This window comes from Hipposideros armiger, unplaced genomic scaffold (genome assembly GCF_001890085.2).
Source record: "Hipposideros armiger isolate ML-2016 unplaced genomic scaffold, ASM189008v1 scaffold_228, whole genome shotgun sequence".
Lineage (NCBI taxonomy): Eukaryota > Metazoa > Chordata > Mammalia > Chiroptera > Hipposideridae > Hipposideros > Hipposideros armiger.
The window spans coordinates 1,608,398-1,620,751 of NW_017731578.1; the positions used below are offsets into that span (position 1 = coordinate 1,608,398).

General features: G+C 45.3%; 1 protein-coding gene across 10 annotated transcripts in view; it reads left to right on the forward strand.

Moving 5' to 3' along the window:
* PPFIA1 (PPFI scaffold protein A1) overlaps positions 1 to 12,354 on the forward strand; it is an 88,613-nt gene that overhangs the window by 140 nt on the left and 76,119 nt on the right. For 8 of the 10 annotated variants that reach the window (XM_019654705.1, XM_019654708.1, XM_019654709.1 and 5 more), the window contains exons 1-2: positions 7 to 100; positions 1,358 to 1,621. In XM_019654705.1, the coding sequence (XP_019510250.1) occupies positions 1,358 to 1,621 (264 nt within the window). In that variant the 5' untranslated portion in view covers positions 7 to 100. Of the gene's footprint in view, positions 101 to 1,357; positions 1,622 to 12,354 lie in introns of all 10 variants that reach the window. The other 2 variants (XM_019654713.1, XM_019654714.1) reach the window with 1 other exon arrangement.

Below are 12,354 nucleotides of genomic sequence, written 5' to 3' on the forward strand. Positions count from 1 at the left end.
GGGCGCGGGCTGCCTTCGTCGGGCTCCAAGCTCGCCCGGAGCGAGCGGCCGCCCGCGAGCCGCCGCGGAGCCTTCTCGCCCGCTCCCGCCGGCGAGCAAGGTAAGGGAGCGGGAAACTGAGGCAGGCTCGGGGCGGAGCGGAGCCCCAGGCGCCGGCCCCTTCCCGCGGCGGCTGCGCGGCCGATTCATGTCAGCCCCGGGTGAAGGGTGCACTCCCGGGGGCCGAGGGCGGGGGGCTGGGGACGAGGTCCGCGGCGCCGGGCCGGTGGGAGAGCTCTGCGAGTGCCCGCGGGACTCCCGGAGGACGCGCCCCTGCCCTCAGGGACGCGCTGTGGGGACCGCCCGCCGCCCCCGCCCCGAGCGCCCGGTGACCCCGGCGCCGGGGGTGAGCACCTGTGGCCTCTAGAAGCCCCAGCCCAGGCGGCGCTCCCGCTGTGAGTGGTTCTCCCCACCCCGGCTGGGGTCCGGGGACCCTGCAGCACCGGGCGCGGGTGGGAGTGGGGCAGAGGCGATCGCCGTCAGGTGCGCGGTCCTGGGCATCTCCCTCGCGGGGCTCCGCCGAGCCCGGCATGCCGCCGGCAGCCTCAGGAACCGGCTCCCTTGCCCCTCACCCCATCATTATATTCGAGACACTGAGTAGCCTCTCATAATCTCATCTTTCACTTTTCTTTCCTTCCTAGCCGTCCCCGGCTGTATCGACCTGCTGTGTTTCCATTGTGGAATTTTTTTTTTTTCGGTCTGTTAGCTTACATAAGTTAGGTTGCCTGACCAACCATTGAAGCCGTTGGAAAACTCCTGTCCCAACCCTGAACGAATCCAGCCCTTTTAGCGCTCCCCAAACCCAGCCCAAGAGTTCAGGGAGCCGTCAGTCCTTCCCAGGAGCTGACTGCACACATTCCTGTAAGATGCCTGATGGATTTTGTACTTGTCAGTTTTACTGGCTTGTATGCCCCTTCTGTGCTTTTCCTGAAAAGTGATTGGGTGGCATGTGTTTTGACTTTCTCTCCCCCACCGGGAAATAGAAAAAAAAAAAATAGGTTACAGAAGCATGCTTGTTTTCAACAACTGGAAAGTACAGCCTTGCAAACCAAATACCGAGGGTTTGTTCGTTATGCGAAGGGTAGTTTTTGGTCTTTACCCCTTCCTTGAATTGTTGTCTATTGGTGTCTTCATCTTGTGCGTTCCATCGCTTAGGGTTTGCGCGTGTATTTTTTCCCAGAGCGTAATTATCAGGCCTGAGAATAAAGGGACTGTCAGCCGTTCGTTTTTTAGCGACAGGTAGCGGCTATAAATTTGCAGATTTGTGGGAGCCTTTATTTTGCACTTAATGACTGTAGTCTGGGTCTTTCATTTCAAGATGATGTGCGAGGTGATGCCGACTATCAGTGAAGCAGAAGGCCCCCCAGGAGGAAGTGGGGGCCATGGGTCCGGCTCCCCTTCGCAGCCAGACGCAGATTCCCATTTTGAACAGTTGATGGTCTCCATGCTGGAGGAGAGGGATCGCCTTCTTGACACGCTGAGAGAGACGCAAGAAACACTGGCATTAACCCAGGGGAAATTACACGAGGTTGGCCATGAAAGAGATTCCTTGCAGAGGCAGCTCAATACTGCGCTTCCACAGGTATGCTTTACACGTTTTTTTCCACTAATTTTTTTTTTTATGGTGTCATTTTCTTTGGTGTTGATATTTTTAGATGAGTATTTTGCGTAAGCATTTGTGAAATGGTTCTGGTATTTGTAAGTCACGTATACATCAGGTTCCTGAGGATGACACTTCTTAGGGAGAACAAACTCTGTGGTCCTCTAAAGTCGTGTGAAAACACCTCATAACTCATGTTTCTTTCTTCAAGGCAGCAGAAGGAACTGCCTGCATTTGGGGTAGTGCTCCAGAGTTTTTGAAAATGGGCCATGAAGCAGCTCTGTGGTGCCTTTCAAGCTGTTGTCTTAAGCCATTTTTTGCTAAATGTGTATTTCGCATGGATTGATTGTACCATGTATTTCCAGTTTCCTAATGATAGTCAATGGACAAATAGGCTTGGTTTCACAGGAAAAATATTTTTACAGCCACCTTTACCAGAACAGCCGTGTTTTGTAAGTCAAATTTGTTTTAGGGACTAGAATACTGGAGATGGGTTCCTCTGGAGCATTCTCCTTGGCAGATGAGAATGATAAAGCTTAGAACCCACTGGAGTTGTTAATCTAAGTATATTACATTTGGACCAGTGTTTCACGGCCTTTTCTTATGGAGCCGAGTGAGGATTTAATGATAGGTGAAGGGAGAAAGTGTCAACTGAAATGTAAGGTAAATGGCACAGAGCGTCGTGGGAGATAGGAAGGTACTTGGGTGTTTATGAGCTGTCTAGGTGCCGTTTTACTTATTCATAAGAGGTGCCTTTATGCTTCCAGGTAGACCTGAATACGCATACATTTATACTCTCATGATGGGGCTGCAGTGGTAAATTAGTAAATGAATAATTACTAGCCTTAATGCGTTTCTTGGCTTTAGTCAGTCCTGAAAGATTGATAAGCTAAGCATTTGGATTTCCTTTTTAGCAACAATAATTTGATGTCAGTGCTGTAATGTTCCTTTTTTTTTTTGGATTAGAGGCTCATTAAGATTTTTCTCATTCGCATATTCTAAATTACTAAGTTTGTTTAGGTCATATTTTGTTACCAGAAGCTTAAAAGGATTGGCTAAATTATGTTTTACCTGGATTTTATTGTGTTTGTAAATATTTTCAGTTGTATATATATATTTTTTTGTAATTGTTTTAATGTAATTCGAGGAACATACTCAAGTGTAGTCAGATACACATTTGAAAAGGTAGTTTTTTGAAGGAAGCAGCACAGGACGTAACAAGGAAGGGACAGGAGTTTCGTGCAGCACAGCCTCTTGCGGCACAGGATGTCACACCAGTGGGGCGAGACGTTGCTCAATGATTTGTTTCTAGCTACTGCTCAGTGTGGTAACCTGGAAATGCCTCATTGAGTAGAGAATGTGGTGATGTCACCTGTTCACCTCATGGCCTGAGCACCTGAGTCCAGCATTTCAGAAACAAGAACCATTTGGTAAACGTGTTTTGGACCCTTCCCTTTCCTTTGTCTCATGTTCGGTGGCTAATAGTGTAGCCAGACAGACACACGAGTACGATAAGTGCATTTATATTTCTGGCACATTATGTAGGCAAGTAATGATATACTTTAAAAACTGTAACTATAACATACATCAGAAAAATTCACAGATCACAAGTGTTCATCTCTGAACGCTTCACAAAGTGAACACACGCTCGTAACCACCACCTAGAACAAGGAACAGAACGTGACCAAGCTCCCCAGCAGCCCCTCCTACCCACTCCCAGTAGTTGTCCCCCAGCGCGAACCGTGCTCTTGACTTTTGCCACTGACTGTTTTGGCACGCTCTGGACTTTATGTAAATGAAATAAGGTAAAATGTGTGTTTTCTTTCTTGATTCTTTCATTCAGTGTTATGTTTGTGAGCTGCATCCATATTGTCTCATGGAGCGTGTTCATTGTCATCTGCTGTCTAGTAAACCGACATATGAATGGGTACACCGTAAATGGATTCTTCCTACTGTTCGGGGGTACCTGGGTTTCCAGTTTCTGCAAGTGCTGCCCTGAATATCCTTGCTTGTTTCATTTCCCTTTTTTGGTGCAGCTATGTAAACAGTTCTACTAGGTGTTTTCAAAGGGGTGACGTTGCCGAGTGATGGAGTGTGCATGTGACCAGCCTCAGAAGACACTGCCCAGGGTGGTGGTGACAGTTTGCACCAGCACCAGCGGTGCCTGAGCAGTCAGTTGTTCTCTAACACCTGGTTTTGTCAGTCCTTTCCTTCTCGCTGTCTGGTGGGTGTTGAGTGGAAGGACCTTCATCAGGCGTGACCTTCCTGCTCCCTGATGACCCACCCGTCGCCTGCAGAGGCAGAATTGCCCTGTGTGTGCTTGTTGGCCATTTGGATGTCTTCTCTTGGGAGGGGATTGTCTTTTGCTCATTTTTGGGTTGGGTTATTTGTTTTGTTTCTTACTGATTTGAATGAGTTCTTGTTATATATTGAGTACATAACATGTATGTATGGCAGATTTTCTTTTGCATTCTTGAGTGTTTGCCTTTTCATTCTTTCACTGGTGTCTTGGTAAACGGAAGTTTTCATTTTAATGTAGCCCAATTGATACTGTTTGTTCATTGAAAGATATCATGAAGTTCATGAAGATATTTGTCCTGGAAAAGCTTTATTTTTTTACCTGTCACATTTAGGTCTGTAATCCATCTGAAATTGATATTTGTTTATGGTGTGAGATAGGGGCCAAGATTCCCTTTTTTCCTTAAATATATGGATAGCCACTTGAACTCACATACCATATTTTGCTGTGTATAATGCACTCCCATGTATAATATGCACCCATGTTTTTGGCACAAACTTTCAAGGAAAAAATCTTTTGTTTTAATTTTTTAATTCAAATTTTTATTTGTTTACATTTAGGTACTTGCTTTTTGTATTATAAAGGAATTTTAGCATTTCTTTTTAAACATATTATGGTACAAGAAATTTTATGTAACAAATAATTACAAAACACAAGAACAGATACAAGGTACAAGAAATTTTATGGGGCCGGTCAAGTGGTGCAGTTGGTTAAGAACTGGCTTGGGACCCCAGTTCGGATCCCACATGGGGGCCAGTGACACTGCCCTCCACAGCTAAGATGGTGAACAACAACTTGACCTGGAGCTGGGCTGCCATGAGTCGCCGGCGATGGCGTAGGCTGCAGCCCCTGCTGCAGTGGGCTGCCATAAGCTACCGTGTGTGGCTGGCAGCCAGCGTGAGCAGCTGGCAGCCGGTATGAGCTGCGAAGAGCCGCCGTGAGCAGCCGTCCAGAGGCCAGCGACCGATCTGCCTCTCCCAAGAAGAGCGCAATGATAATACCAACATGGGCCAGTGAAGCAACGTCCTCCACAGCTAGACTGAAGAACAAAAGGACAGCAACTTGTCTGTTCCCCTTCCCCAATTCCCCAACGCTGTTCCCCTCTCCCAATTCCCCAATAAAATCTTTTAAAAAAAAAAAAAGAAATTTTATGTACCGGTAACAAGTTTACGACATTTATGCCTCATAGAAGGCCAAGAACTCATCTCTGTTGCAAGTTCATCCTAAGTTCAACAAAACCAATGATGATCGTATTCCAGGGTATTATTTTGCATACGGATATCGTTATTGATTTCTTAAGTTACACTTTTAACTCATAAGCATAAGTAAAAGAATTTAAAATATTTATATAGATATGGAATCAGTACTACCCATGTGTAATGTGCATCCTTATTTTTCCCCACAAATTTGGGCAAACAAGTGCACATTATACACAGCAACGTATGGTAATTTATTGAAAAGGCCATCCTTTACCCAGTGCACTGCAGTGTCATCTCTGTCATAAGTCACGTGACTGCAAATGTATGGCTCTGTTTCTGCACTCCCCTCTGTTCCGTTGATCTTTCTGTTATCTTTGCACAAGTGCCATAGTGTCTGAATTACTGTAGATTAAGTCAGTCTTGGTATCTGGTAATTTAAGTCCTCCAGCTTTGCTCTTATTCATGATTACCTGATTAATCTTGACCTTTGTATTTTCAGATAAATTTTAGGATTTGCTTGGCAGTCTCTCCCTAGAAACTGTGGTGGGATTTTAATTGAGATTGCATTTAATCTGTAGATCAGTGTGGGGAGAAGTGACATCTTTTTAATACTGGTCTTATGATCCATGAACACAATATAGGGTTATATTTATTTAGATCTTTAATTTATCTTAATATTTTTCAGTTTTCTGTGTGTGTGTGTGTGTGTGTGTGTGTGTGTGTGTGTGTGATGTTTAATTCTTAGGTATTTTATGTTTTGATGTCATTAAAAATTATATCTTTACAAATTGTGTTTTACTAGTATATGGAGATATAATAGAATTGATTTTTGTGTATTCACTTGCTAAATCCGTTTATTTCTAATAATAATTCTTGTATTTTCTGTGTATACAATTATGTCTGCAAACGACAGTTTCTTTTTTTTCTTTCCCAATGCTATAACCATTTTTTCTTTTTCTTACTTTATTATACAGGCTAGGATCTCCAGTACAGTAGAAGTGGTGAAAATAGGTATCCTTGTGTTGTTTCCAGTATCAGAGAGAGAGCTTTCAGTATTTCACCATTACACATATTTGATGTAACTCCTTTGTAGATACTTTTATCAAAATATGACAATTCTCTATTATTAGTTTGCTAAGTTTTTTTAAATCATGAATTAAATTACATTAATTTTCTTTTAAAATATTTTTCTTTTTCTTTTTTTTTTTTTTTAAGATTTTATTGGGGAATTGGGGAAGGGGAACAGCCGAGTTGTTGTCCTTCAATCTTAGTTGTGGAGGTCGCAGCTAGCTCAGCTCCAAGTCCAGTTGCGCCGCTCAGCTCAAGGTGCTGTGTTCAATTAGTTGCGGGTGAGTGTAGCCACCATTCCATGCGGGAGTCAAACTGGCATCCTAGTTGTTAAGAGCGCACGCTCTATCCCCTGAGCCACCCAGGCGGCTGCTCAGCTCAAGGTGCCGAGTTCAGTCTTTAGTTGTGGGCGGGTGTAGCCCACTATGGAACAGGCAACCTTGTTGTTAGGGGCACGTGATCTCACCAGCCGAGCCATCCTGCCACCTGTTGGCAGCTCAGCTCGGGCGCAGCTCACTGGGCCATGTGGGAATCGAGCCGGCGACCCTGTTGCTCAGAGCTCGTGCTCTTGAGCAAGCTCTTAACCAACCGAGCCACTTGGCTGGCCCTCTTTTTCTTTTTCAATTACAGTTGACATTCAATATTATATTAGTTTCAGGTGTACAGAATAGTGGTTAGACATTTGTGTAACTTACAAAGTGATACCCCCAATAAGACTAGAACCCACCTAGCACCATCCATAGTTATTACAAACAATATTGTTGATTATTTTCCCTATTCTGTGCTTTACATCCTCAAGGCTACTTTGTAACTTTTTCACCCATCTGGCGACCGTTGATTTGTTCTCTGTATTTATTAACTTAAATGTGTTTTCTGCATCTTCAGAGACAATCAATTGATTTTTCTTTTATGTGGTGATTTAAGTGTTGTTTTTTTAATTTACAATTCTAGAATAATCCAACCTGATTTCAATGTAGTCTTCTTTCAGTGGATTTTTTGGTTAATGTTTTGTTTAGGATTCTTAAATCTGTATTCATGAGAGAGATTGGTCTGTAATTTTACTTTCTTGTGTTGTCCTTGTTGGGTTTGGTATCAGGGTTATCCTGGTCTCATAAAACAAGGTGGCGAGTCTTCCTTGTTCATTCCTGGAAGAGGTCCTGTGAGACTGGTGTTGTCTTCCTTAGATTTTTGGAAGAATTGATTGGCAAAGCCAGCTGGTGTAGGGTTTTCTTTGTGAGAGGTTTTAAATTCAGATTTATTTTTTTATGTGGAAATAGGATTTTTCTGATTTTCCATTTCATCTTATGTTTATTTAGGTAAGGCTTTTTTTTTTCTCTAGGAATGTGTTCAGGCCATCCAGACTTTCCAGTTAATATGTGTAAAGTGGTTCATAATATCCTTATTATCTGAAAGCTCTGTTTTAATATCCCCTTAAAAATTTTTTCTATATTGCTAACTTGTGCTTCGTCTCTTCCTTCTTGCTAGAGGTTTATCAATTTTATTAGTCCTTCCAAAGAACCAACTTTTGGCTTTATTGATTTTTTTCTATTTAACATTTGTTTTCAATTTTATTAATTTTTCTTTTTTTCATTCATCCACTTTGTGTTTTGTTTGCTGTACTTGTTTCTAGTTAGATGCTTAGATGCTTAATTTTTAGCCTTTCTTTTTCAGTATGTGCATTTAAGGCTATAAATTTTCCTCTAAGCATAGCTTTAGTTGCATCCCTTCAGTTTTGATAAGCCAAATTTTCTGCTTTTTGGTAAAAATATTAAAGTTTTTTATTGTATTTTTTTATTCATAAAGTTTTTTTTTAAAGTGCATTACTTATCTTCCCAGTGTTTGGGCAGATTTTCTAGTTACCTTTTGTTGATTTCTAGATTAATTTCATGAAGATATCTCTTTTGGGCTGCTATACCAAAATACTATAGACGAGCTGTCTTACAAACCACAGATATTTGTTTCTCACAGTTCTGGAGGCTGGGAAGTCCAATATCAAGGTGCCAGCAGAGTCAGTGTTGGGTGAGGTCCTGTTTCCTGGTTCACAGACAGCCAGTCCCTCACTGTCGTCACATGGTGGCTGGGTGAGAGGCTCTCTCCACTCATGACCTGATCACCTGCCAAAGTCCCTACCTCTTAATACCATCACCTTGGGGTGGTGAATTTGGGGTGGGGGGGACACATAAACTGTCAATCTCCTGCAATCCCTAAACATACTCTGCATTATTTCAATCCTTAAGAGACATGTGCAGCTTTCCTAATGGCCCAGCATATATTCACTTTTTGTGAACTATTCCTTGGCACTTGAAAATAATGTCATTGATGGGAATAGTGTTCCTTGTATATCAGTTAGATCAAATCTGTTTGGAAGCAACAAATGAGATTTTTAAAAGACATCTCACTCAGAGAACTCCAGTATATGAAACCAAGAAAATAGAATCTGCTCGGGTTGAATTGTGGGTAGGACCCCAGATTTTGCCCATGTCTCTCCCAGAGTCTGCTAATTGCTAAGACAGGACTATATATCGGACCCAGAACACCCTAGGGAATAAGGTCTGAAAATCACAACTTAGTGGAAACTAAGTCTACCTGGGTCAGGTGTGTCGATTGTCACAGCAGAGGTTTAGGTCAGCTAGTAGGAGGGTAAAGTGTGCCAGGTGCATTGGAAAGGGAAGCAGGTGGACGAGAGAGCAGGGGACGCTCGGATGCTGGGGAGACACAGGCGTGGGGGCAGAAGGTCCTGAACATTCTACAGTGCAGCCGCACCACAAGGAGTGACCTGCCACCTGGGGCCCAGGGGGAGAAGCCCTGGTGGAAAGCAACACAAGCCTTTCTCAAGTGCTGTAACCCAGAGTCCCGTACAGCGCTCTGCCCTCGTATTTCAGTTGTTAGGGCTTTGAACGGGGTTCCGTCAGGCACTTCCTTGCTGAGCTGAAGTTAGTGAACAGATCAGGGCGACTTGACTCATAGTCAGGATGAGGTAAAATTAGCCAGCGGACTCCGTTGAGAGCCTGGAGTTTACATGGTGCCCCTCCAGTGTGCTTCCTGGCTGCCCTTTTAGTAGGAGGCGGCAGAACCCCTCCTAGGAGGCCATACTTGTTTTTGGCTTGTGGGACAGTTAGCGATATCCTTTCAAAATAGCATTGGCCTTTTGGCATAGTCTCTCTTTCGTACACTCTCAACTTGCCATCTTTTTGAAAACAGTCCTGCCTTCTTGTCTTCCGTTCTCTGCACCTTTAATTGTCTGCACAAGATCGTCTTCCACTCTTGGTTGAGCCCCTCTGGGACTCTGTACTGTTCCAAGTTTTAAGTTCCGGGTTTCATGTTCCCTGGAGACAGTGGTGGAGGCAGACAAGGTCCCTGCCCGCAGAGAGCTGACATAACTCACATACCTCTTCTCAGCCTAGGTACAGCTCGTGAGATGCAGCCTGACGAATGAGCGGAAAGGAAAGCATGACCAAGGTTGTGTGGGGCGGGCTGTCTGCTGCCCCCCCCCCCCCCCCCCCCCGATCCAGGAAAGGCCTTTCAGAGGGTTACTTTTGAGCTAAGCTCAGAAGATGGCGAGGAGCCACCTGTGAGAGGCTTTCCCAGCGCTGTGAGTGCAGGGGCTAAGGCCAGAGGCAAGGAAGGGCTTGGCCTTGGTTCATGCCCTGGAAGTGGGGCCGTTGGTCCTGGCGTGAAGGGAAGAGTGGAAGCAGGTGGCCAGGCGGGCAGGGCCGGGTCAGACAGAGCCCTACTGGCAGAGGCGGGGTTTTTGTTGTAGGTGCTGCCGAGGGCCCGGGGGCATTGTGGCCTCAGCAGGGAGGGACGGACGGGATTTGGTTGAATTTTTTTAAAGATCTTACTGACGCTGCTGCTAGGAGAATGGGTTGGGGTTGGAGGCAAGAATGGTTTAGGGTAGAAACTACAGGTTAGAGTGGTCACTTCTGATGCATGGATGAGCTCTAAAGTTAGTGCTTTAGGCAAACATTAAAAACCCTGTAACATTACCCATTCCCTAGAGCACAGAACAGTACACATTTTTACATTATGTACAGAAATGCATACTATTTGATGCAGTGTGCATAATGTTTATGTGCATCGTGTATACATGATCATGCACACATGTATGTAAGTATGTAGGAGTGCCTGCCCTGTGCCAGGTACTGTTCTAGGTGCTGAATGTTCACTGTGTGGTCACAGCCCAAAGACCCCTTTAGTTATGCAAAGACAAATAGAAGAATGAGAGACCACGTAGTTCAGCTTGAGCAAATTAAACGCATGGACGGTGCAGCTGCAGAGCAGTGGCCATCTTTTCATGTGTGTGTAGGCAGGACGGGGTGTTCGGTGGGGTTCCTTGCTAGTTTCAGCTGTCCTCTGAGCTCCTTCACTCTCACTGCTCTAGCCGCAGCTACGTCGCCTGAGCACCATGTTGTCTCCCTCCATTTGGGTGAACTTTGGGCTCCTTAAATTTAGCTTGGGCCCAAACCATCTTTTCCCCACCTCAGCCGCTGCTGCTGTGAGCCGTTCAGTTTCTACCTACTCAGGTGGTCAGAATCCAGAGACAGCGGAGCCTCTTGTCTGCGCCTCCCTGGTCCTGTGGAGAGGACCTTTCCTGCCTCCGAGAGGCCGCCTCCCAGGTCTGCTGGTGACATCTGGACCCTTTTTGTCCATCGGCCTGTCCTGCCCCCCGCCCGTGCTGAGTTGTGGGCGGCCCCTGAACTCTGTGCATAGCTGTCCTCTCAGGGAAGGCCCTTCCGGGTTACCCGTCTGCCTGCTCACTCTCAGGGCGAGCTACCACCGAGTAATCTGCTGACTCTTGGGGAACCAGTTTTGCCCTGTGTGTAAAGATCCTCAAAACCGCTCACATTCTGACCCAGCGGTTTTACTTCTGCTTGGGAAATGGTTCTTCTTATCTGGAGGGGATTTTATGCATAACGATGTTCACTGTAGCTGCTTACTGTATTTACAGTTTTTATTGGTTAGAAGTTTGTAAGCGTAATACATGCCATTTTAAAGTAGAAATAATGTGCAGTTCCCATTCCACAGGGCGTTGACCTCTCCCCCTTGCCTCCCAGCCTCACCTCATTTCCCCCATTTTTGGCGTCACTTCGGGAGGGACACAATTTCCAGTGGTCCCCTCCTTGTGGTAGGAGGTGGGGTGACTGGGCTAAGGCTGTGACTGCAGACCCTTCTGTGAGCCTCTGCAGGAATCTGCGGAGGGCCATGGGGAGCCTGTGCCCCCGTGACCTTCCTCGTCACTAGGGCACTTCCTACTGGTGCCGGCGTCCATCGGAGTTCCTGCCCCGGCAGTGCTGACACTGGGAGGTGCCAAGTGGTGACTCTTGCACCTCAGTCCTCCTTCTCATGCTGCCTGATGCCACTCCTCTGTAATGAGCATTCCTTTCTGTTCTTTCTCTCTTAACCACTACAGACTCTTGGACCTGTGTTTAATCAGCGTATCGCAGTCAATTATCATCGTCATCCCTTGGATGCTCACACTGTCCCCCTCAGACTGGCTCCTGTGTCCTTTGGCCAAGACCCTAGTAGCCTTTGAATGTATCATTGTTTCTGGCACAAAAATTTGTCCTAGGCCCACTTGGTGTTTTTCCTGCCTCAGATCTGAAATCATTCCTCTGAGGAGCCCTGGTTTCTTTTGGTGGGGAAGGCCATTTAGGAATCATTATCTGGGGACTGGGTGTGCTCAGTGTCTCAGGGGCTAGCTTCTTTTAGGTCCTTTCAGGGGACAGAGCAGGACAGACATGTTCCTAACAGGAAAAACCTGATTGCATGTCAATGTTTCCTATATAAATTAAAACTCAGTTTTACCCCTTAATTTATTTGATATTTTTTGTTTTTCACAATTTTGCTATCTAATGATATTAGCATTATTTTTTTATCCTATGATATACATAAAATAGTTTCAAAGTTTTTGTACCATGTTGTTATAATCATCCTACGGAGAGAAGTTTTAGATTAGTTTTGTGATCCTTTTGGGTTTTAGAATAAGTATATCTTAAGAATATAGGCAGGGCCGGCCGAGTGGCGCGTTGTTTAAGAGCTAGCTTGGGACGCCAGAGGGCCCCCGTTCGGATCCCACATATGAGGGCCAGTGACACTGCCCTCCACAGCTAAGATGCTGAACAACAGCTCAACCTGGAGCTGGGCTGCCG